At 41.3% G+C, this 27,078-nt stretch overlaps 1 protein-coding gene across 3 annotated transcripts in view; it reads right to left on the bottom strand.

The window, feature by feature from the left end:
• Window positions 1–25,815, bottom strand: part of APOOL (apolipoprotein O like) — a 52,643-nt gene extending 26,828 nt beyond the window's left edge. The window contains exons 1-2 of one of the 3 annotated variants that reach the window (XM_034781132.1): window positions 25,645–25,815; window positions 353–457 (exon numbers count right to left, since the gene is read on the bottom strand). In XM_034781132.1, coding sequence (XP_034637023.1) covers window positions 353–457; window positions 25,645–25,815 — 276 coding nt within the window. Of the gene's footprint in view, window positions 1–352; window positions 458–16,055; window positions 16,108–25,559; window positions 25,579–25,644 lie in introns of those variants that run through there. The other 2 variants (XM_034781134.1, XM_034781133.1) reach the window with 2 other exon arrangements.
• Window positions 25,816–27,078: the final 1,263 nt, after the last annotated feature.

Below are 27,078 nucleotides of genomic sequence, written 5' to 3'. Positions count from 1 at the left end.
GTAATGCAACTTGGGGACCCAAGGACACAGAGGCTTGGAGTCCCCTCGCAGCAATCCTAGCCAGGAGGGGTCACTTGCTAGGATCTGTGACAACTGTATTCCCGCCTGCTTGGCCTACATCTGTAAAATCTATTATTATATTCAACTTTTAAAACTATTTTTTCCTGTAATTCTGTCTATATTTTGATCATTTGTAATAGCATATAAAGCAGTGCTATAGCATTCCAAAACATCTTCTAAATATTATTCTTTGTTTTCTGTAGCATATAGTTTACAGAAAAGATTAATTGGTGTTTGTATACATTCACTTATTGTTAAAAAAAAATGCATGGGACAATAGCAAGAATCTTACCTGATTTGGCTTCACTGACTGGGCTTTTGATTCTTCTTCTGTCGCAGCATATATATTAATAGATACAAATGCCAGACCAGCAGGGATAGCTGCAAGCGTTGCCATCTGGGGGAGGGGGAGAGAGAGATAAAAAAAGGAATCTTTATTTGTTAATTAGGAAACTCTCTTTTCTCCTCTTCACTAAAATCCAGAGGTCATTCCAGTAACACTGACGTGACTGATCTAACAGACCAAGCATGCCAAATGATTTTAAATTAAAAATCAGGTTAAGAAAGTACCTTTTAAAATCCACTACTATCACACAAAAACATCAGAAACCTTTTTGATACAACAAAAGTACAAGAGCATTCACTTCGAAAGAATTCCAGAGCCTGAAAAGTGCAGTCCACTGTATTGGTATGGCCCTACTAGTAGTTCTTTAGTAATTTTTTATTTATCAGAATTACCTCTGAGATGCAGTCTAAGATTGCACTATTACATCTGCTAGTTCAGTTTCAGAAAGGAGCAATTAATATTGTTTCCCACAGATATTATTACTGCCAGTACCATAATGCTATGTTTGGGTACTTCTGACTACACTCATTTTATTTAAAGTAATATTGATAGAACGGTTTTGTCAAACAAAATAAATAATACATCAGAAAGAATATGTATTGCAATAGCGTCTAGGAGACCCACTCATGGTTCAGTCCCATTTTGCTATGCGCTGTTTAAACAAAGAAGAAAGAGGTGGTGCTAAAACGAGTATGTATTTCCCTCACCACGATGGCTATTTAAAGATAGCTCATAGCATATATATTAATAAATTCTGCTTCTCAAATATTGGATTTTACTAGTAAATCTCAGTGTTCTAATACATACACAAGTAAATACTAAGAAGAGTTTTATGGAGAAGGTATGTTTTATCTTTGAGTTCTATTTCAGATTCTGCCATATACTGGCTGTGTGACCATGGGCACATCACTTGGGCCAAAACATATAGTTTAGGCCTGATTTTCAGAGGTGTTGAAAACCCACATCTCCAATGTAAGCCAATGGGAACTTGCAAGTGGTTAACACTTCAGAAAAATCAGGCGCAGTATATCCAAGATAGATATCCAAAAGACACTGGCCACTTTTGAAAATTTTGGCTTTAAATCTCTAACAGTAAAAGGTTAATACTTGCCTGTCTCACATTTGTGTTGGGTGGCTTAATGTTTTAGATACATGTTAAACACTGACTTATGTAGCTCAAAGTGGGTTGCTGTAATCTCCACTCCCAGTAGCCTATCAGCCTGGTTTTGTTTAATGCTTAAGTAAAATATGGAAGGTGGCATAAGCAAACAGATAAAATTTGTTCTTTTTTGCAAATGTTGTTGAAGATATTAGATAATTCTGTTCAAATACAACATCTTTTCAACTGACCCTTTCGGAGGTAATAGTATAGTCGGTTTACTGTTTTACAGCAAGAAAAAAGGAATGTCCATAGAGCATCTTGAATATGGTTCATGCTCAGTACCACTGGCTTAATTTATTAACTATCCTTTTCTATTTTTACTTTAGCATTTGTTTCATTTGATATTCATAATCACATGACTCTGCTGATGTGTCTGGTTCAATCAGGCTATGTAATTTCTTTGAAAAAATCAGTTTGAATGAAAAAAAATATATATATACAGATGTCACTATACAAACAGGTTTCAGAGTAGCAGCCGTGTTAGTCTGTATCCGCAAAAAGAACAGGAGTACTTGTGGCACCTTAGAGACTAACAAATTTATTAGAGCATAAGCTTTCGTGGGCTACAGCCCACTTCTTCGGATGCATGCACTATACAAACACACACTCAAATATGGGTGCAGCTCTGCAAGCAGAAACCTACCTAATACAAGCAACACTACATTGACCATAGTATAAGGAACAGGAAAAGGCTTTGGATTGCAATTTCTTTATAACTTATGGACAATTTTGATAAAGCATATCAGAATAGAAAAAAACATTTAATTTACTTTCAGTTTATTTCTATAATTGTTTTAAAACAGTAAAAAAAAAAGGTTATCACCTCATTCACAAAATTGAAGAACTAAAAGCAAAGTACATGGAAATGAATAGTTTAGAACATCAGATATTTGATAACCCACAACAAAAAAGGGAAGATACCCTTTGTAAATGGAGTTCTTCAAGAATTGTGGTCCCTATCTGAATTCTAAGGTGGGTATGCATGCACTCCATGTGCCTGAGACCAGAGAACGCTTCAAAGTAGTGTCTGCTGGTTTGTGTCTACATTCTTGCTCATCTTGTGCTCTGTGCTGAGGGTATAAGGTGCGGTATGGTCAGACACCTCTCCAGTACCTCCACTTATTGCAAATCAGAGATGATATGAAGTAGAGGGGAAGGAGGGCAGGTAGTGGAATACAAATAGGGTTTACACATCCTGAGAAACCCAGTTATGAAGGATAACTTCCCTTTCTTCTTCAAGTGCTAGTCCTTATGTGTATACCGCTGTGGGAGATTGACAAGAGGCACTCAAAGAGAAGGAGGGGCAAGTATGGTAGTGATATGGCTGCTTGTAAAATCATCTCATCTTTTGATGACATGATTTTGGGATGGTGAGGAGGCATGGACCAAGGCATAATGTCTCATGAATGGGAGGATGGAACTCCATGTTGCTGCCTTACAAATGTCAAGCAGAGATATTTCTTGAAGTGATGCCACAGAGGCTGCCTGTGCTCTTGTAGAGTGAGCATGTGTCCCATTTGAGGGAGGAAAGTGTGCCAGCTGATAAAGTAGAATACAGACAGAGATCCACTTGGAGAGCTTCTGTGAGGAAATAGTTTGCCTCTGGGCTCATTCTGCTAGGGCAACAAATAGCCTAGGTGACATTCTGATTGGTTTCATTCTCTGTGCCAAAGTTTATCTCACATCCAGAGAATTAAGTCTTTTCTGTAAGGCATGGGGCTTCAGGAAGAACACAGGTAAGTGGTTAGTCCAGGTATGTGAAGTTCCAAAACTTCTTTAGGAATGAATTGCACACGTAATCATAGCGAGACTTTGTCTTTATGAAATATTGTGTAAGGAGGGTCTGCCATCAGGATCTCTGGTTCACCTACTTGTCTTGACAGGTGAGTCATCAAACAGGTAGCCAGGGATTTGAAACATGGCTGAGTAAGAGTTAAAAGTACTAAATTAAGGTCCCATTGAGGAGTTGGTCTTATTACAAGTGAGAAAGTTCTAATTAATCCTCATAAGAACATGGAGTTGCTAAATGTTGGAGGGTGATGTGCACGGATTACTGCCAGGTGAACCTATACAGAGCTAGGAACAAGACCTGTCATCTTGAGGGTAAGGAGATAATCCAAAATATCAGGAATACTCATTGTTTTAGGAGATATACTGAGCTCCTGGGCCCAGACAAACGCTTCCACTTTCTTAGATAACATTTTTGGGGTGCAGTCCTTTCTGGTCTTAGTAAGGACTGCTTACACTGTTTTGGAACAAGAATGTTCTAGGTCCCACACCCATTCAAGAGTTTGAGTTGGGCTGACATACACAGAAGACTTGGGCCATTTGGGCACAATGAGAATGACTTGTGCTCTGTCCTGTCGAATATTCTGCAGTAATCGAGGAAGAAGAGGGATAACAGAAAAGACATAGTTCAAGCAGTCTGTCCAAGGGAGTAGGAGAATATCGCTTCTGGAGTACTGATCCTGAGCTCCCCTGGAACAGTATGTATGGCACTTCCTGGCAAACAGGTCCCAGGTAGATGTTCTCCACTGAGTGAAGTGGTTCTTCACCACTAAGCTGTGTAACTTCCACTCATAGTCAGTGACAAACTCTGATGAGGCTGTCCACCATCAAATTCTAGGTTCCTGGGAGGCACACTGTTGATAGGGTGATGTGATAGGGTGATGGATACACCAGTTCCATAAATTGACCACTTCTATACACAGAGAAATGGATCTTGCTCCTCCTTGTTTGTTTACATCAGATATGATTATCATATTGTCTGACATTATGAGAATGTGGTGAGACTGGATTAATGGTAAGACTGCCCTGCATCTTTCTTGGGCTGCTCTGAATTCCAGGATATTTATATGCATTCTGGTTTCCCAGGGCATCCAATCACCTTGTACTGTCCATATGAGTGCCCCAACCTAACAAGGAAGAGTCCAGGATTACTGTCCTATTATGCATGGAGCACAGGAAAGGAACTTGTGCAGGAGCTTTTCACCAAGTCAGAGAAGCCTTTATCTTGATGGGAAGTGTCACTATAGTGTTCATGCTGGGTTTACTCATCTGTATTGTTCGAAGCCAAGCCTGCAGGCAGCAGAGATGGAGTGTGGGAAATGGCGTTACATAAGTACATGACACCATGTGACCCAGCATCAGATCCAGACCCATGTCCGAAGGTTGTATATAACCTGATCTATCAAGTTTCCCATGGCTTGGAATCTATACACAAGGAGATACCCCCTTGTTCTGATTGAGTCTATGGTCACCCCTATAAAACCTAGTCAGGGTAGACTCTTACACGTTCACAGAGATTCACAGGGATGCTAGGAGATGGAGCAGTGACTGGACATGTCCTGCTTGTGAGAAGCCAGTCATCAAGATATGGCAAGATGGTGGAACCACCCCATTGTGCTGTTACTACGGAAAACACTTTCGTGAAGACCCTGGGTACAGTTGCTAGTACTGAGTACACTGTATGGTCAGTGGTCAGGACCCACCACTAATCTGAGTAAACTTCTGTGGCAATATCAACATGAAAGTATACATCTTTCACATGGAGTTGTGATGCACGTGTCTTTTTCTAGGGATGGTATTACTGATGCCAATATAACCATGTGGAATTTTAGCTTGCGAATAACAACATTGAATCATAGACTATTAGGGTTGGAAGAGACCTCAGGAGGTCATCTAGTCCAATCCCCTGCTCAAAGCAGGACCAACACCAACTAAATCACTGCATATCAAGGATGGATCTCTACCATCCTGTCATTTTGGGGACTAGAAAATGTTTGGAATAAAATCCTTTTTCCTTGATGCTGTAGATGTATTCACTCCATTGCAGGGACTGGAGAAAAGGAGATCCTTCTTCAGAAGGGAGAATCCTATGAGAGTGGTCCCTGAAGAGGGACAAGAAAGGGGTTTTTGGAGGTGGTGGGGAAGGAAACTCGATAATATAGCTGGAATGGATGATAGCCAACATCCACTGTCCACAGTCATTGTGGAAAATTGTGCTAGGTGTCCACCACAGCATATCTCGGAATCAGGTGGAGATGGAATCAACACTGGTACCAGGGATGGGATGAGAGATGGGCTTCTCCCTAAGTCCATGTCCTCTCCTGACAGAATCTCCGTGCTAGGATTGGCCCTAACAACAAGGGAGATTGCAGGTCTGGAAGGATGAAGATACCCTCTGGAGTTCTGCAAGATACTGGAACCTCTGAAAGCTGTATCACATCGATTTGCACCATTGGAGTCAGTGTAAAGGGACTCTTAGTAATCCTTATAGGGCTGTGATGGTACCTCCAGTACAGAAGTGTCTGACTACATGGTCTTTGCTTGTACCAACCATTTCCCGGTCCCTCAACTACGATGCTTTGTTTTAGTGGGTACTATGGTCAGGATCAATGACAATGCAAGGAATGGTACTGAAAGAGCTTTGCTCCTATGCATCTTCTAATCAATCATGAGGCTTAGGAGGACCTAAATCCTTGTGTTCCAGGCATGAAGTCTCGCTTTACCTGGACAGGATCAGGGAGGGATCTCTTTTCTTAGCAGAGGATCTGCTCTTCTGCTTATGAGTGCCCCTTACTCTTATGAAAAAGCCCAGACGAAGGCTCCTTCACTCTAGTCATTACATTCCTGAGTCAAACATCAAGCTGAGAGGATTACTCCTCTAGGGCTCAGGCCAATGTACGGGGGGGGGGGGAGAGGGGATGGAAATCTCTGCAACCTGGATCTGAGGGAGGCCTCATGGTGTTCCATAGGTGCTTCTGAAGTTGAACTTCTTATGCCTGCCATGTTCAGCTGGGGAAGGTGAGGCAGACACTGAATTTAACATAGGTATGAGCATTTCTGAGGAAATACAGGCAGCCCTGGTGGTCATTGCTGACTGAGAAGGAGCAGCAGATGTGGTTCATGAAGCCCAGGCATAATCTAAGTCCCATGCCGGGGATCAGAGAATTCCCTGGAATTGGGGTTCTAACTAACTGCTACTTAAACTTGTAAAACTAGTAACAATGCTAACTATATATAAATCTTTGAAATAGCTAGTTCCAGACACTGGAGACTCAGGCCATGTACTGGTAAGAAGGAACCGGAGAAGCACTGGTCCACAGAGCCCCTTTTCCCTCAGCACAGAACACGAGGAGAGCAAGGGAGCAGGTACAGAGCAATGGACACTACTTGCAAGAATTCTCCAGTCTCAGAAGCATGTATACCCCACAGTGGAATATACATGGAGATCATCACTCCAAGGAGAACCCATTATTTTTAAGTATACAGAAAAACATATTCATCATAACAACTTTACCTCTAAATATTTCCTTCTAAGTGATTCTGTTAAATGGAAAATATCAGTTAATATTTTCATTAACAAAATCTATTGAAAATGTTTACAAATTGTGTTTCTTCTAATAACATTGTTTATGTAGTTTAATGGGGAAAGTATATAAAAACAATTTAGCGTAATTATATGTTAACTTGCATTTAATGCTGATCAACGTGACACTACTGTGTGCATACATAATTGCTATTGTTCTTTTTCAAAAGTTTGTGTCATGTGTATACTGAGATCATTGAAGAAAGAATAGTATTTATTTTGGTTAACGTTATTGTGGTGTGATGAAGTAAACAAAGCTGGGGTTGAAATCTTGAGCCTCTAGCTCTAAAAACAAAGGACTATCACTTGACCTACAAAAATGCATTTTACTCCATCTGTAAAATGTAGGGACAGTATACTTAAGTTAGCGGTATGAACCCTTACTCAATAATAAGGGCTGTGAAGTGCACAAAATTATTAACACGAGCAAGCAGAACAACTGAAATTAGAAGAGATGGTTTCCTCCTGGCTCCTAGCCTGGCACTTTGTGCCATAAGCCAAAGGGATGGCATCTGTCGCTGTGTCCTGTCTGGAGCTCAAGCTCTGCGGGCCTGGGGAGCTCAGTCCAACTGGAATATTAAGAGGTATTAGGTGAAAGCCTCTACAAAGCTCTGTTGAGTATATGCAAACAACTGAATTTTTGCTGAAACTTCAAAAAATTAATAAAAATTCCACCTGAGGCAGAGACCAAGCATGGAAAATTTGAGCAACATTATAAGCAAATGAGAATGGAAATTGTTATGCAAACTTAATTATGAAAAAGCGTCACTACCAACTTCATAAATAATATTTAAATAATAGTACCCTAAAATAGAAATCTTCACAATACAAAGGATACAGAGTACAGCAAGAAATAAAACAAACAGTAAATGTAGCATTCATTTGGAGATTCTGACCTGGAGTTTTGGTTACATTTGTAAAAATGAATCAGTGGGTTTCAATTTTATTATCTTATAACTATTCCAGATCAGATCTTTTCATTTAAAAAAAAATTATTTTACATATAAAACTGCCAGTTTTGCTAATTCAACCAGGAAACCAACAATCAAGATGCATTCTTTCTTGTTCACTCAGAGATGTTTCATTTGGAACGAGTCTGATAAATATGAACCAAAACAAAATCCCCATAAATTGTGTTGACTGTACAGGATTAATGAAAATAAGGAGCAGTAATCAGTAAAGTCAGCAGTTATGACTAAAGCCCTGCAAATCTGCAGATATGTGCGGACCATTTTTGCGGATTGAGAACCAGATGCAGATACAGATACAAATTTTGTATCTGCACAGGACTTCAGTTATGACTCTGAACACAGAAAGCCTCACCTATACGGTACAAGCCCTTTTCTTAAAGTTTCACACAGTTGCATTTCCACTAGTACTTTTCCAAAGATGGTAGCACTAGTATAGGGAGGCTGCCAGCAATTTAACCACCATGTGATTAACCTGAGCAGGGTTAGGATGTTGGTTAAAATGCTATTGTCCACTTTATAGTAGTGTAATGGTGGGGAAACATGAAGAAAAATGCTGGCATAGACACAGTCACAAATACGTTTGTTGTATTAAGAAGTGTCATTTTTATATGATCACTTTTAGAACATAACTTTAAAATGATAATACATCTGATCTTAAAAGAAACTGATGTGTTTTTCAAGAGAACAGACTGATGAACAAACAGATCTTCCCTCTCATTATATTTTACGATCCAATCAGTCTAATGAAGAATAATTAATCACTGTTCAATCTTATTCATGTACATTCTTCTACAATATAGACTCTACAGGGGTCGGCAACGTTCAGCACGCGGCTCGCCAGGGTAAGCACCCTGGCGGGCCGGGCCAGTTTTATTTACCTGCTGACGTGGCAGGTTTGGCCGATCGTGGCCCCCACTGGCCGCGGTTCGCCGTCCCGGGCCAATGGGGGCGGCGAGAAGCCGCGGCCAGCACGTCGCTCGCTCGTGCCGCTTCTCGCCGCCCCCATTGGCCCAGGACGGCGAACCGCGGCCAGTGGGGGCCGCGATCGGCCAAACCTGCCACGTCAGCAGGTAAATAAAACTGGCCCGGCCCGCCAGGGTGCTTACCCTGCCGAGCCGCCTGCCGAACGTTGCTGACCCCGATAGACATTCGCTGACTATTTTAAAACTCTACTATAGGAGTTTCACAGGTCTGCTATGGCTGCTCTACACTGCTTGGTTGGGATGAAGTGGCATATTCTGGCCAGAAAATTCCCCCGAGACTCTCTGCTAGCATAGCCACCTCCTGTGCCAACCCTTTCCCCAACTTCTGGAGTAGAGGGACAAATGGGGCTTAGCCTAGCAGAACTACACCTATCCTCCACTGGCTTAAGGTCACTAGAGTATGTCTACATGAAGATAAAAATACCTGCAGCTGACCCAGGTCAGCCACAGCCATACTGTGGGGCTTTTATCCCTGTGTAGGCATACCCTTAAAGGCCTTATGCTAGTGGTATAAATTAGACAAGGGCAATGCAGCACAGGATTGGAAAGCTGTAACCAACTCCTTGATGCCCATCCTCCTACACCGAACAGAAATCTGGCATGAAAGTGAATTAAATACTCCATCTTTTTGTTCCTGATTTTTTTAAAAATTAATTTATTTTCTTTCCCCCGCCCCCACTTTTAATAATCATATCAATTTTCTTCCAGAATTGAAGGTATAATGCATGACCGTATCCCAAGGCACCATCAATATTATACTAATGGAAAAGTAGTTTGAAAAACAGTGGAGCCTGTAACCTTCTAGTACCACTTCCACAGTCTACCTATCACTGGTTTTCTGCTTAAGAGAATTCACCCAGCAGAGCACCCAAAGGCCCAAAAGTTTTGCTGTCACTCCTGAAAACCATCAGAAAAATGTTCCTTCCATACTCCCAAGGCTCTCAGTTGTTGTAAATATATATATTTTTCAAGACTATTATTTTGATCTACATAAAAGCAGTGTTATGGCTACTAGATTAATCGTAAGGTAGATCTGAATTTAACATTAAGTAAAATTTAGCATGTGTTTGATAACACAAGCCAGTGACAAACTGCAATTAGTCATCAAAATACTACAAGAGAGGCAGTCATTAATGCCTTAATAGAAGTTTTCATACTGCACTGCTCTTTTATTAGTTAGCCCATAATCTGATTTTACAATAATTTGCAAGTAAACGTATTTCTGACTTGAGCATCTCTCTAGAAATCATGGATAGAGGAAAAACTAGCAATATCTTTTTCTATGACATCAGTGAAAGCCATAATACTCAGGTTTGAAATATTTAGAGATCCCAGAACATCATGATCAAATCAAAACAAGGCAGATTTCTCCTTTAGACTGCTCAGGTAAATTATGTTCTATGCAATTTACTGTATGGATGTTTCAAGTGCCTGAGGTCCTTTCTATTCTGTTTCCATAACATTATTTGTAAGAACAGGAGATTTCTCTCATTGGCCAAAATTTCTTCTTCTCACACCACTATGCAGTGAGCTACAATACTGCTGGTTTGAAGAAGCTGCCTTTTATTAGCAAATCAATGACAGAGCAAGGATTTGAATTTAGGATTGTGTGACTTCCAATTTCATGCTCATTCCTCCAGATCATGAAACTGTTTATAGATATGATCATATGAGCAGAACTGCAAGACAATTTGTTCTGAAAAATATACACTGCACTCCTCTTAAGTCCAAATACAGCTGAATATTCTAATAATCAAGAGTATTATTATTTAGTATTTGTACTGCAGTAGCACGTAAAGGATACAATCAGGACTGGGGCTTTATTGGGTTGGGTACTGCACAAACATAAAATGACACTGTCCGTGTCTCAAGGTGTTTATAATATAAGATAGCTAAAGATATCTAAGGAACAAAAAGAACTCAGATTCTAAAACTGAAATGTTTAGATCATGATGGTACTATAACAGCACACATTATTTAACCAATTTTAACTCTAAATCTAAAGTATCTTTTCTTTCCCTTTCTTTTTCATTATTGCATCCTTTCATTGTCACCTAACTGTAAACTGTCTGCTATAATATTTACTATACTTTTGTTTGTGTTGGATCTTTTTACTTCTCCATTTTCTTTTCTCCCACCAGTCACTTTCCCCAACTCTGTAAGAGGGTCTGCTCTCTGTCCTGCCTTTCACCAAAAACATTTTTGATTCTTTATAAATATGAAGAAAAATATGACAACATAATATGCAGTGTTCCTGACATCTACATTTGAAAGACAATGTAGGTGAGGTAATATCTTTTAGTGAACCAACTTCTGTTGGTGGAAGGAACAAACTTTTGAGTTACACTTTAGGTGCGAAGAAAGTAACCAAAGGGTCTGAGATAAATACAAGGTGGAACAGATCATTAAGCATAAGAGATTCACACATGCTGTAGGTGACCACTTAAATGAAGTGGGCAACTAAGACATTTGATACTTGCTTGGATACTGTGAGTAGTGGCAAAGTGTCTGATTTCAATTCCCTAAAATAAATTAATAGTACATACTCCTTGTTTGTTGTCTTGAATTTCAAATGGCATAATTCAACACAATTATTTTCAATAGCATGGATTTGCTCCACAGTATTTTTTTTAACTGCTATTGGAAAAACAGTTTAAGAATTCACATTGACTGTGAGCACAAAGCCAACAATTTTAATTAACTTGGACAACTGTTTATTCAAATACAGAACACAGTGCTTACAATACAGCACAATCTATTTTTGTATAGTATGCTACACAAGCCACTTTAGAAAGAATCAATATATCCAGAACAAAAAGCGAAGTAATAAGCCAACAGATAAAGACATGAATTGACTCACTGTATGGGAAGACAGGTAAAGAGAGCTGCTAGGCAGATGAGGCAGGCACAAATGTAAGAAGAATGCAAAGGTTAAAAATGTATAGTGAGCAGAGAGAGCAAGAAGGATTTAAGGTTAGAGAGCTAAAGGATGGTAAAAGCTCAAGGAAATTAAAAAACAAACAAAAAAAACAGTAAGCCTTTTTCAGTTGTGTTCCAATGACAGAGTAGTAGTGGTGGAGAAAATAATATGGTCTCACTTCCTGAAACCTTGTGAAGTTTTGAGAGTAAAGATTTAGGGAGACTATCAAAACAGAAAGCAATTAACACATGAATAACTGTTTTTGTTATAACAGGTCCTGGAATAAAATGCCCTGGTCTGAGATACAGAAGATAATTTATGAAAGGATGTGTACCTCTAAAAAAAGTGTATACATATTTCTATTCAGCCATTTGAAGATATGCTATGTTAAAACAAACTTTCTTTACATTATTATTATTATACACCGCTACCTCGATATAACGCGACCCGATACAAACACGAATTCGGATATAACGTAGTAAAGCAGTGCTCCGGGGGGGCGGGGCTGTGCACTCCGGCAGATCAAAGCAAGTTCAATAGAACGCAGTTTCACCTAGAACGCGGTAAGATTTTTTGGCTCCCGAGGACAGCGTTATATCGAGGTAGAGGTGTATTTATCATTACCAGTGGAACATTCTCAGAATGTGTCTTAGTTGTGACATTCTATTCCAGCACCAGTGATACTAGGTTGCAATATAGGAAAAGGGGAACCACAGTTAAATATTAACGTAAGTGAGAAGGGTGTAGGGAGGATACTGTTCATTAAATAAAGCTAGCTTTGTTTAATTCAGCATGTATACCATTGCGTTTACTGTGGTAAAATAAAAAGGAAAGATTTATATAGTGAATGGTGAAAATAGTCCAATTCTTGAATGCACTAATTGCTTTACTTTGGATGCCTATTAAAGACAACTGTACAATGACTCACAAAATGCAACTAATCACCACTTTACTGTCCAATAACTTAATTATTATAAATAATTGACTCAAAATGACAAAAGCAAAAAACATCATCACGCTTGTGCTACATTTAAGAGACTTCACCATATCCACCGGTTAGTTTGTCCTCCTCTTGAAGCCTGATAATTAGGTCAAACATAGTAAAATAAAATTTATTGATAATTTCAAAGCATAGTTAATTTAAACAAAGTAAAACAATTAAGATGAAATGGAGTAAGATATGCAAATGAGCCCTAGAACTTTCCTATTACATGGGTAAAGTCAATTTTTTTCTGGTTTCTTTAGGATTTTACATCTTCTATAATAAGTTATTAAAGACAGAAAGAAAGCATGATCATGAAGTCTCTTCAGCTCTTGCAGACTTGTTAAAAAGTAGTACAGAGGGAACCTTCTGTACACAAGCTCAAGGCCATAAAAATCAAACTGGAATTTTGTTGTTAATCAGGAGAAGGATTTCAGAAAAATCAGTAAAGTGTCTGTGTCTGATTTTACGCCAGAGTTTTATTCTATTTCAAAACACTAATCACAAGAACTTTCAAGAAATGCATTTTAAACAATTTTTATATTGAAAAATATCCCTTGTCATGGAAGAGCATGAAATTCTAGAATAAGAATTCAGTTACTCAATATCTGCAATGCATTTTTGTGTGATCTTTTTTATTTTTTTACTAAGGATCTGATTCAACCCAAATAAAGTCAATGGAAATCTTCCCACTGGCTTCAATGGACACCGAATCAGGCCATAAATGAAAAGCAGCAACAGGTATTGCTCACAATAAACAACCTTTAATAGTTCCTAAAGCAACACTTTATAAAAGGAATGGATTCAAAGACTATTTTCTAGAGATGAATCCAGAGTGAGTCTGGATCCAGATTTCACTAGAATTGTACGGTATTCAGAGCCAGAATTTTTGGTTCTGGAGTTTCTCAGTGACTGGCATTCTAGACTGAAAGCTGGTCACTGAAAACAATCAGAAAGATTGGCAAAAGGAGACATCAGTACTGTGTAGTACAGGGGTCGGCAACATTCGGCACGCGGCTCGCCAGGGTAAGCACCCTGGCTGACCGGGCCAGTTTTATTTACCTGCTGACGCGGCAGGTTTGGCCGATGGCGGCCCCCACTGGCCGCGATTCGCCGTCCCGGGCCAATGGGGGCGGCGAGAAGCCGCAGCCAGCACATAGCTTGCCCGCGCCGCTTCTCGCCACCCCCATTGGCCCGGGCGAGCCGCGTGCCGAACGTTGCCGACCCCTGGTGTAGTATATCACAATGTTCTTCTTAGCCTGCATGAAATTCTTTTTTTTGGGGGGGGGGGGAGGGATTTTGTTTTATTGTGGGAGGGCTGGGAGCAGTGGTGAGTCCTGCCTCTGGGGGCCTGTGGGAAGAGGGTTGGGTGGCCCCCCAGGGGGGAGGGGTGCAAGACAGAGGGGATCAGGTCCTGCTCCCTGGGGGAGGGTAAAGGGTCCTGCCTATGGAAATGTGTGGGTGAAGCCCAGAGGAGGTATCAGGTCAGGTCCTGCCCCCTGGTGGTGGTGGTTCGGGAGGCAGGTCCTGTCCCTGAGAGGAGATGGGGGGAAATCCCTGGGGGATTGGGGTCCTACTCCCAGGGGACTCGGAGGGAAGCCATGGCGAGGAGGTAGTTGGGTCCTGTGCCCAGGGGGCAGGATGGGTCTGCAGAGTGAGCCTGCCTGTACTCAACCCATAGCAACGGCTCCTGTCCTAGCCTCCTTCTCCAGGCATTGCATAAGAACATAGAACATCAGAGCAGCCATATTGAGTCAGACCAAAGGTCCATCTAGCCCTATATCCTGTCTTCCGACAGTGGCAAATGCCAGGTGTCCCAGAAGGAATGAACAGGACAAATAATCATCAAGTGATCCATCCCCCTGTCGCCCATTCCCAGCTTCTGGCAAACACAGGCTAGGGACACCACCCCCACCTGATACACAGGGTTGCAGCGCTGCTCAAGTTTGGCCCAGCCACCTCTCCTTCATGACCAGTGGAGCGGGGGTCAGATGGGCCAAATTTGAGTGAGTGGTACTGCGACTCTGTGCACCAGGTCACAAAGCCTGGAATGGGGGACTGGGCCCAGCCTTGTGGGACAGGAGCTGCTGCTGCAGGATAAGTTCTCATTTTATAGGTTGTTTTTATTTCATTTTGTGTTATTTTGCATTTGCAAAAAACATGGGGCTCTAGATGTCTCTTACATGAATAAAAAGCAGATCAGCCATCTCATCCCAAAGGACTAAACTAGTTTTATAAAACAGACTAACAGTCTTGATATTATTTTTGGTCACAGAACCATGAATAGCAGATATTTTGCTTAAATGGAAAAATTCTGGCATAGCTATATTTTCCAGGAAAAAACTCTGCTAAAAGCATAATTTCTACAGTAATAGAACTGGAGTAAAACACATCAAAGTATAATAATAAAGCTGTCAAAATATACCTACATAATTTGGGCTTTAAGTCTCTGCATTTCAAACAATCTACTTCCAAGTGTTGAAAATAATATCAGAGATCAAAAATACAGATTCTGCAAAAAGTATGAAAATTAAAGAGCTACAGGACTACAAAGCATACAGTAGCTTACTACTCAAAGATTTAGGGCTCCATTATGCTTTAATCTATATTCCACATTTATGTGACTCCTGGAAGACTGTTCGTCAAGTTTTCATGAGTTTTAATGAGAAGTTCTCCCTCCAAAAATGTGGTGTAAAGCTAAGGAAACAAATCCAGCAGGTTGGGATAAATCTCAAGTGAAAAAACATAAAAGACTCAAATAAGCAGGTTACACTGAATTCCTAAAAGAGTGTCTGTCTTTAATAAAGTTGCCTTCAGCAGCTTTCTCTCACAAAACCAGTACTTAACAACCAGCTCAAGATATGTCTAATTTTAGCAACCGTTGCATGGGTCGTAATTTCACATAGGTGAACTCTTCTTAAAGTTGCATATCTTTGATATCAAGCATAGATGCCTTCCATGACCACTTAGTTTTCTATAACATACAACCATATTCCAGCTTCAAACTCTATGCAGGTATCTTGCTGCTTTAAACAGGGATTCCACAATTTGATCAATTGCAGAGTAGTGAGTGGCCTTGGAGGGAGGGAAACGGAACAACAACAACAAAAAACTAACACTTCACAACGCCTTATCCTTTTGAAAGTATCTCAGGGGAGCAACAGAGTGAAGATGTTATTCCACACCCATATGAGGTCTGTTTGGGTTTCTTCATAACTACAGTGCAATGAAACAAATGATATGATTTATTATTATTTTACCAACAGCAGTTGTGTTTTTGAAGGCAAATCGATTCAGAATGTCTCATGATGTTCCCATCTTCATACAGCGCATATGGACACCAGCAGTACATGTGGAAGAGAGCAAATTTTACAGGAATTGGGAGTGGCAGAGACAGGAGAACAAACAATGAGCTAGACAGATCGGCAGCTTATTTACCATGCATTCAAGTAGTCCTTGCACACCACACTACCTCAGGCCCTCTGGTTAGGACAGTAAACTAAGAGCTAACCTCTAAGAGCGCCTACAGTCAATGCATTCAATCTACTCCATGAAAAAAAAAAAAATACACAGACACATATAAGCCATAGATAGGACATGCCTAAATACTATGGTGACAGGCTCTTCAAAAATACATTAACAGGGTGGATAAAAATCAATTCCAAAATAAAAAAATAATGGATTTTTTAATCTTAAATCAGATTTTATTAAATACAAGTTTCCTTTTAAAAATAAACCCATTTAAATTAAATTTGAAATTATGACCTGTTTTAAGACCTAAACTTACTATACTGTAATAAAAATCAATAAAAACAAACAGTATTAAGCAATACATTTGTTGCCAAGTTTTAAAGAAAGCCAAACCACTGATCTGGTAGAAGTCCCTGGCTGAGCACTTGGAACCAGAATTTGCTGGAGTGCTAAACAAGCTTTTAACAGTAATAGCCTCTTCTACAGAGGCAGAGTGAGTATTTTCTTCATTCCATTTATTCAGCTAGTTCAATGACAAATTCGAAGTTAAGAAATTAGTGGGAGTTGGAAGAAAAAAAAAAAAAAAAAAAGCAAAACAAAGCAAAAAAAAGCAAAAAAACAAGGTGTGAGAGGATGAGATCTGCTAGTTCTAAAATCCTGAAAGGCATGGTGACCACAAACTGTTTAGTTCACTAACATGTAATACTTCCTTAGTTTTAAATTCAAAACATCTTTTGATAATTTTTGTTTAATGCAGGGGTTGGCAACCTTTGGCATGCGGCTCGCCAGGGTAAGCACCCTGGCGGGCCGGGCCCGTTTATTTACCTGCTGACGCAGCAGGTTCAGCCGATCGTGGCCCCCGCTGGCCGCGATTCGCCATCTCGGGCCAATGGGGGCGGCGGGAAGTGGTGCGGGCCAAACGTTGCCAACCCCTGGTTTAATGTATCCAGGAGTTTTTTTAAACAAATAAAAACATTTTAAAATGCTGTTTTTGTGCACTTAAATTGAATTTCCATCCAAATAGAGCTTGACACAAAACACTAGTAAAACAATTACCGGTAATCAGCTAGTAAATAAGAAATGCATCCTTCAACATTTTCAAACATTATAAAAGTGTGAAAATTAAGAATCCAAATAAATGTAAGCAATCAAATGGCTTAAATAAATATGTATATAGTCAGCAAAAAGAAGCACACATTTAGTGTAAAATCTATATTTAGCTGCAAATCAATGTGTTTTAATTGTTATGAATCAGCTTCTTTAGGAAAATAGCAAAAAAAATACTAATACTAAACAAGATTAAAATCAGTGATTTAAATCACTGATTTTAATCAATCCATCCTGTACATTAACTTTTTCTTTTAAATAAAGAAAACAGAACTCTGGGCCAAATTCTGCCTTTACACACAATCACATATCACCCTCTGACTTCCATGAAAGATGCACCGCGCACGCACACACACAAAATTTGGCCCAGAGGATTTTACATTCAGAAAATTCCAGATGCAAAATTGGAGTCTAACCTCAGGTGAACATGACAGCCTTTAGATATGTAATTACCACAGCACACCTGCAAAATTGGAAGCTGTGTTGGAAAAATAAAGTCAGAGGCACATTGTCTACTGACAAAAACTGAAAAGTTATCATTCTTATATGGATCTTTGACAAATAAAAGGAAAATTCAAAGCAAATGTTTTCCTTTATAATGAATCTTCATCTGCCAACATAGTATTTACATATCTGAATTCTCAAACTATGCATATCCACATGTTCTGTGTGTCTGCACAATATCTGACAAATATTATAGAAGGTAAATTAATAAAAAGTGAAAGACTTTAGCATGAACAATAATCCATCTAGATTAGTAGTACATGCTGCTCCCAAACACCCTTGTAATCTTTTCACTCCTAAATATCCTGGGATAATAGGAAAGTCAGAGGATCAGAAGAAGCAGAAATCAAGAGACCTTCCGTTACAATCCTAGCCAGGTTAACCAAGGGACTGAAAGTTTGTGTTCTTCTACTGTTCTCAGAGCGCCAGATCATTTAGGGCTGGGATTCTCAACCTTTTTCTTTCTGAGGCCCCCCCCAACATTCTATAAAACTCCATGGCCCACTTATGTCACAATAACTGGTTTTCTGCATATAAAAGCCAGAGCTGGTGTTAGGGGGTAGCAAGCAGGGCAATTGCCTGGAGCCCCATGCCAGAGGGCCCCCGCAAAGCTACATTGCTCAGGCTTCAGCTTCAGCCCCAGGTGGCAGGGCTCAGGGCCCTGGGCTTCAGCCCCATGGGGTAGGACTGTGGCTTTCTGCCCTGGGCCCCAGCGAGTCTAAAACGCTAGCCCTGCTTGGCGGACCCCCTGAAACCTGCTTGTGGCCTCCCAGACCCCTGGTTGAGAACCATTGATTTAGCGTTCTGTGATTCAAACCAACATCTTGAATTCCATATGGAAACAAATAAGAAGGTAGAGCAAACTTTAAGAGCACCGATGCTCCAAGGTTATGGAGGATAGGTCCATTAATGGCTATTAGCTAAGACAGTCAGTGATGGAACCCCATGCTCTGGGTATCCCTAAACCTCTGACTGCCAGAATATGTAACTGGACAACAAGGGATAGCTCAGTTGATAATTGCCGTTCTATTCATTCCCTTTGAAGCATCTGACACTGGCCACTGCAGAAAGACAGACAGGATACTAGACGAGATGGACCACTGATCTGACCCACTATGGCCATTCTTATGATTTAATGTGGATCCTTCCACAAAGCACCACTGAACAGTCACATAAGCAGACTTTGCACCTCAGTCATATTCATATACCAAATACTATTGAGACAACACAACCCATCTACACAAGCTAGCTGTACACAGATCCTTTTTAAGAAAAAGCATCTTAACTGAATTTTAGGTAACAAACCTGATTTTCATCCCATTGACTCAACCTGTATGAATATGCACAGTAAGGGTGCAAGCATGTGTGCACACATTTGCTTCAATTATTTTGTAGGGGCAAACCACCCTTGCACATGAGCAGGTACAAAACCTATTCAACAGTTTGATTCATGCTTGTACTGAAGAAAGTGTGCACACATTTGTTTGCACACCTGAATGGAAGACTAGGAAAGGCCTTTAGGTATGGTTTATGTCTCATTTAAAATTATGCAGCATTTAACATCTGTTGTCTACAATATATTGAATGTATTTAAAACATTAATTTAGTTACTTATAATATAGCATGTTTTAATGTCATGTTTTCTTATGTATAATTGCATCTTCCAAACATTACTTCAACTATTTATAAGGAATCAATTTCTATTTTACTTATAGGCTAGTCATAAAAATATTAATCTTGTTTGTATACTTTTATGAATGCAAAGTGAATACGTTATGTGAAATGCTATAGTTATTCCATGGTACTGTACATCTCTTTTAAATTAAGTAAAAGTCAAGCTGCACAGGGCATGCATAACAGGTGGGAATGGCCATGGTGTGAAACAGAATCTTATTGGTAAAATTATGTGTGATTATACTTGCTCAATGGCATATGGACAGGTCTTAAATTTACTGATAGTCCATTTGTTATTTACTTATCAAGCATTTTATCAGAATAATGTTTGTAATTTCTTAATACATCACTGTACTCTGCATTCTAATTTCAAAGTAAAAAGGTTGCAGTCTAGTTATTTCAACATATGAGTGGGAGCCAGGAACTTTGGAGTGCCAAACCTGGCTCTTAGAATGATTTCTTCTGTAGCTTTGGGCAAGGCATATTGGGTCTGACTCTGCAAAGTATCAGCATCTTGCATGATCAAGTTCTTAACCTCTGCTTTGAGTTCACCTATCTTGTGGGGGTGTTATGGGGATTAATTTAGTCAACATCTGCAAAATGTGAAGATGAAAAGGACTGTAAAAAACATAATTAAAAAAACTAATTTTCTTTTCAATCTTTTTTCATATTTTAATCAGACACCACTTCACTTTTGTCAAGAAGCAAGGCTAGCAGCCCTCAGAGAGCAGAAACCAATCCTACTGAGCAGATAAAAGGGGCTAGCTAATAGCTGGAACTCTACCCTTGAGAGGGGAAGGGTAATCAAAGCTTTACTGATGTCAATCTGGAATAACTCCATTGAAGCAAAGCGCCTCAGTTACAATCAGATGTCAGATTACATTCCCATTAAGTAACAGACTGCATATTGTAAGTTCATTTCCTCCCACAGTTCCTTCAATAAGTAAGTGTACTTTGCTTCAAGTTTTATTAATAGTAAATATCATTTAAAGGCTAGATACGATTATACGAAACATGGCTGACAAGATGCAGGTATTATATTTTTAATATAGAGGATTTTTTCTTTTCAATTTTCTCAATAACAAAATTTAAAAAATAATAATCCATTAAATGAAACCTGCCTGTCAAAAGTATCAAGGATCTGATTCCAAAATAGCAAATAGTATTTCTAAGTTCTCTTAAAATTCCTGTTTTCTTCCATTTGAGTAAAACATAGAAAGTGTTTAGAGAGAAATGAGCCCTAAGCCTCTAAGAATTTTCAGAATCACTTTGATATTTTTACTGTTTTAAAACCTTTATTTCAACTTTTAGTTTACCTTTGCAATTCAAAAGAGAATCTTTTGTATACTTGTGACAAGGGAACATTATGACAGGCCATGTATGTTCTATTATTAAGGACAGAGCATACATGAAGTAATTTAGTAAAAGGAAAAAAAATGTGGGGTATCAGGAAATACTCTTTGTTAATCATCTATGATGCAAGAACATCAGCATTACTAATTATATAGAATAGTGCATCAATTGATAACTTTATTCCTGTCCTCCACTTAGAATGTGTATCTACTGGTTGAGTTAAATTTCTAGAAATCAGGACTCCTGGGTCTATACCCAGAGATGCCATTGTCTTGTTATACGTTGGTCGTGTCACTTTACCTCAATTTAAAAAAACAACAACAACACAGCATTAGAATACTTTATCTCCTTTACAGGCTGTTATGATGCTCCATGATTTAGAAGCAAGAGGAAGACCAAAGACAGGGTAGGCCCACTGCTTAGTGAAGAGGGAGAAACAGTAACAGGAAACTTGGAAATGGCAGAGATGCTTAATGACTTCTTTGTTTCGGTCTTCACCGAGAAGTCTGAAGGAATGCCTAACATAGTGAATACTAATGGGAAGGGGGTAGGTTTAGCGGATAAAATAAAAAAAGAACAAGTTAAAAATCACTTAGAAAAGTTAGATGCCTGCAAGTCACCTGGGCCTGATGAAATGCATCCTAGAATACTCAAGGAGCTAATAGAGGAGGTATCTGAGCCTCTAGCTATTATCTTTGGAAAGTCATGGGAGACGGGAGAGATTCCAGAAGACTGGAAAAGGGCAAATATAGTGCCCATCTATAAAAAGGGAAATAAAAACAACCCAGGAAACTACAGACCAGTTAGTTTAACTTCTGTGCTAGGGAAGATAATGGAGCAAGTAATTAAGGAAATCATCTGCAAACACTTGGAAGGTGGTAAGGTGATAGGGAACAGCCAGGATGGATTTGTAAAGAACAAATCATGTCAAACCAATCTGATAGCTTTCTTTGATAGGATAACGAGCCTTGTGGATAAGGGTGAAGCGGTGGATGTGGTATACCTAGACTTTAGTAAGGCATTTGATACAGTCTCGCATGATATTCTTATCGATAAACTAGGCAAATACAATTTAGATGGGGCTACTATGAGGTGGGTGCATAACTGGCTGGATAACCGTACTCAGAGAGTTGTTATTAATGGTTCCCAATCCTGCTGGAAAGGCGTAACGAGTGGGGTACCGCAGGGGTCTGTTTTGGGACCGGCTCTGTTCAATATCTTCATCAACGACTTAGATATTGGCATAGAAAGTACGCTTATTAAGTTTGCGGATGATACCAAACTGGGAGGGATTGCAACTACTTTGGAGGACCGGGTCATAATTCAAAGTGATCTGGACAAATTGGAGAAATGGTCTGAGTTAAACAGGATAAAGTTTAACAAAGACAAATGCAAAGTGCTCCACTTAGGAAGGAAAAAATCAATTTCACACATACAGAATGGGAAAAGACTGTCTATGAAGGAGTACAGCAGAAAGGGATCTAAGGGTTATAGTGGACCACAAGCTAAATATGAGTCAACAGTGTGATGCTGTTGCAAAAAAAGCAAACATGATTCTGGGATGTATTAACAGGTGTGTTGTGAGCAAGACACGAGAAGTCATTCTTCCGCTCTACTCTGCTCTGGTTAGGCCTCAGCTGGAGTATTGTGTCCAGTTCTGGGCGCCGCATTTTAAAAAAAGATGTGGAGAAATTGGAAAGGGTCCAAAGAAGAGCAACAAGAATGATTAAAGGTCTTGAGAACATGACCTATGAAGGAAGGCTGAAAGAATTGGGTTTGTTTAGTTTGGAAAAGAGAAGACTGAGAGGGGACATGACAACAGTTTTCAGGTATCTAAAAGGGTGTCATAAGGAGGAGGGAGAGAACTTGTTCACCTTAGCCTCTAAGGATAGAACCAGAAACAATGGGTTTAAACTGCAGCAAGGGAGGTCTAGGTTGGACATTAGGAAAAAGTTCCTAACTGTCAGGGTGGTTAAACACTGGAACAAATTGCCTAGGGAGGTTGTGGAATCTCCGTCTCTGGAGATATTTAAGAGTAGGTTAGATAAATGTCTATCAGGGATGGTCTAGACAGTATTTGGTCCTGCCATGTGGGCAGGGGACTGGACTCGATGACCTCTCGAGGTCCCTTCCAGTCATATAATCTATGAATCTATGATTTCATTATGGAAGCTTCTGTCTCAACTCCACTTAATGGTTAGGTTTAGACATTGTTCTAAGCTCTATTTTGTATTGCTCTCTAAGTCAGGGATCTCAAACTCAAATGACCACGAGGGCCACATGAGGATTAGTACGTTGGTCTGAGGGCTGCATCACTGTCCCACCTCCACTCCACTCCTTCCATGAGGCCCCGCCCCACCCACCTTTTCCTACCCCTTCCCCAAATCCCCACCCCTGCCCTGCCTCTTCTCTGCCTCCTCCTCTGAGCACGCGACTCCCTCCTGGAAAGCGCAAAGCACCACCAAACAGCTGTTTGGTGGCGGGAAGCACCTGGAGGTAGGCAGAGGAGCGGGAACGGGAGGGCAGCGGGTGAGGGGAGCTTGACAGCTGCAGGAAATAACATGGGGGGAAAAGGGGGGAACTTGGTGGGCCGCAGCAAATAACTCCATGGGCTGCATGTTTGAGACCCCTGCTCTAAGTTTTGATAGAAGTAACTGATTTTCATACAAATTGGAATGTTTATAAAGGAGGGTAGAATTATTTTTTGGAGAATTTGAAAACTGAAGGAGTCTTTCTGCTCTTTAATCAAAAAATTAATATGTTTTACGTTCTTCCTTAGTGCCTCAGACTTTGTTGGCACAGTAGTGGTAGATTCAAACTTCACACTCAAGAATCAGATCCTTACCCACTTATGAAGGGTGATGTTTTAATTGGTAGGTAATTTTCTTTAAAAATGCCCTAGGAGTATTAGTCCTTAGGAGCTGAGCCATAGACATAGACAGAAGAAGAGTCTGCGGCACCCACATGCAACCCACACTGAAGTCAAAGGGGCTCCATGTGGACATAGCAGTCCATCCCCATGCAATATACTGCAGGATCTAGGGCTTACATTTGTATTTGACACCTATTGCTTTCACACCTGATCAGCCATTAAACACTAGACCTTAAATAACATTTTTAAGGACATCTTAATTCCCCCACTTCACTCTGTGACATGATTTTAGCACCCAATATCTTAAAACCAATTTAAGTATATACATAGAGGTGTGCACGATCAGAGGAGGTATCTTTTTATTGTAAAGTTAGTATACAAGCATTCATAGGGAAAAAACTATAACATTGGTTTTCACTAGCCATTTAATTGGGCTTTGGTCGAATGATGCAATATAAGGATGTTGAATTTCATTTTTCTTTTCTTATGGCAATGGGGGGCAGGGGGGGAGATTATCTGAAATGACTTGGTCAACTTATTTTTAAAATCACTAATATTTAAAATTGGTGTGTGTACAAATGCTGCATTCAATGCATTTTTAAACAGAACATAAGAGGAAAGCCAGTATTTCCCTATGGCTATAAAATGTGACTCTGCTTCTAGGTGAATACAAGACACCTAGAAGCAGAGTCACATTTTAAAATGTCAAGAAAAAAAAATGTGACTCAGTGACTCCAACAGATATTTTTGGCACACCCTAAGAGATACACAGGTAATCATGAGTAAGGCTATGATTTGGTCACAGAATCCATGACTTTTGCAGACCTCCATGACTTCAGCCCACAGCCGCTGGGAGCTTCAGGGTACCCCCACCGCCCATGGTGGCTGGGAGATGCAGGATAACCCTGCCACCGGAAATGGCAGGCACCCTGCAGTTCCCCAGCTGAGGGGGAGGGGGGAAGGGAGGGAAGAGGGGGAATCCCCTGGAGCTCCCCAGTCCCCATGGGCAATGGGGAATCCCCTGCAGCTCCTCAGCCACAGCAGGGGTCCCTCCCAGCCACTGAGCAGGGGTTGCAACTCCCAGCCACAGCAGGGCAGGGGGCTGGACCCTCCTCTTCCCATTTTGTCATGGACATTTTTAGTAAGAGTCAGGGACAGGTCACTGCTTCCGTGAATTTTTGTTTATTGCCTGTGACTTTTACTAAAAATGCCCATGACAAAATCGTACTCTTAATCATGAATGAGCAGGACAAGTCTCCAATACTGAACCCCACACAGCTGTCATCGAGACAACATTAACCACCGTAAGGCAGGGACTACAAGTGGCCAAGGGGGAGACAGCCAATGAAGAAGTGAGGTGACTATGACTACACAGACGCATGTCACGCCGTCTGCGCGGCCTACACTGCAGAGCCCCATAGTCTCCATGGTGGGTACTCCACCCGGGCACAGGCTCTGGGCCATCGGTACGACCTAGCCCCCATGTGCCTCTTCTGCCCATGCTGGAGGCTCAGAGAACATCCCCGGCCACTGCCGTGCAGACCAGCCAGGGCAATGGCAATGCCCCTCCCAGCCGCACGCCCCTGTCGATTGGGGATCCCGCCCCGCAGCACCGTAGGAAGGAGCGTCCGGCTCCCTGCGCAGCCAGGAACCCCGAGGGGAAGTGTCGGCGGAGCAGGCCGGCTAGGATCCCTGGCAGGAGGACGCCTCCCGTGGCCCTGAGGGGAGAACTGGGGGCAGACAACGGCGGTGGGAGGGAATCGGAGGGAATTGCTGTCCCCACCCGATCTGCTCTCGCCTATAACGTGTCCCGGGGCCAGAACCGCTGCCCCCGCCCTAGGGCAGGTGGAGCGGGGACGGACGCTCACCTTAGCCGCCATTTTAGTGACCCTCCTCCTGTCCTGTCCCCCAGCAACGAGTTCGTACGGCAAGCGAGGAGGCCAAACCAGTGCTCTTCTTCCGCGGGGCCTCTGGGGCTGGCCTGGCACTCCACCCCCTGAGCGTGAGAGACGGTGGGCGGGGCTAGAGACGCCGCTCATCAGAGCCTCCCTGTCAGATTTGAATATGAAGCGCGCCGATGCAACGAGCTCAACGTTTCTTTCCGAGAGACTGCAATCAGGTTTTGAGCTTCATTTCTAATAGCCTGGCCGTTCCCCAGGAGTTCGCCATCTAAGTTTCAACTTTAAAAGATTAGGTAGCAACACAATACGCTCATTCACACGCTGCAGGGGCTCAGAGTCACACCTAAAACATAATGGGGTTTGGCGACAATATTTTCCAGCTGAGGTAAAGAAACTAACGGGAAAACGAAGGACAGCGTCTGACCAAACAAACAAACAAACAAACAAACAAAAAATGTGGGAAAGAAAACGTATGTCCTCAACTGTGAAAGGCAACCCAGAGCAGGGATACACGTTGACCAAGTACTTTATGACCCTGAGACATGGTGGCAGAAGCTATGAAAGTGACTGGACTGATTAATATCCGTGTGTCTTCTCCCATTGAAATAGGAAACTTTAATCATTCATGTTTCTGGGGAGCAACAGAGCTGGAAATATAATTCAAGCTTCTGGGAAGGAATAAAGTAGAAAAAGCCCTTTCAGGCTTCTAAGAAGTGATGTGTTACTGACATGTATCATTTCAAAGGGGGGGATTTTTTTGGAGAAAATTAATCAGAGAAAAAGGAAACTGGATCTTCCAGTCTGATCTGGCTGCTCTGTGCTGAGCCAATGAAGCAAAACAGCCAGGAAACCAGCTTAATCTGCTAGGAATCCTGAGATGGGGTAAGATTGCTGTAATGACTTGGCTTGTATGCCACGCCCCTTCCCAGCCTCTAGCACAGGGGTCTCAAACATGCAGCCCCTGGAGTTATTTGTTGCAGTCTGTCAAGCTTCCGCCGCCCCCCGGAGTTATTTCCTGTGGCTGCTAAGCTCCCTCAGCGCGCCCTGTCCCCGCTCCTCTGCCTACGCCAGGTGCTTCCTGCCACCAAACAGCTGTTTGGCGTGCTTAGCACTTTCCAGGAGGGAGGGAGAAGGAGCGGGGAGCCCCGCGCTCAGGGGAGAAGGAGGAGAAGCCGCAGGGCAGGGGAAGGGATTTGGGGAAGTGGTTGGAATGGGGGTGGGGCCTCATGGAAGGGGTGGAGTGGGGGTGTCAGTGATGTGGCCCTGGGGCCAATGTACTAGTCCTCATGTGACCCTCCTGGTCATTTGAGTTTGAGATCCCTGCTCTAGCATAAATAGATTTTGGCATAGCAATGCTCAGTGTTTCCACACCTAACTTTTAGGCACCTTTAAAATCAGTAA

This window comes from Trachemys scripta, chromosome 9 (assembly GCF_013100865.1).
Source record: "Trachemys scripta elegans isolate TJP31775 chromosome 9, CAS_Tse_1.0, whole genome shotgun sequence".
Lineage (NCBI taxonomy): Eukaryota > Metazoa > Chordata > Testudines > Emydidae > Trachemys > Trachemys scripta.
This window is presented reverse-complemented; position numbering and strand designations above follow the sequence as displayed.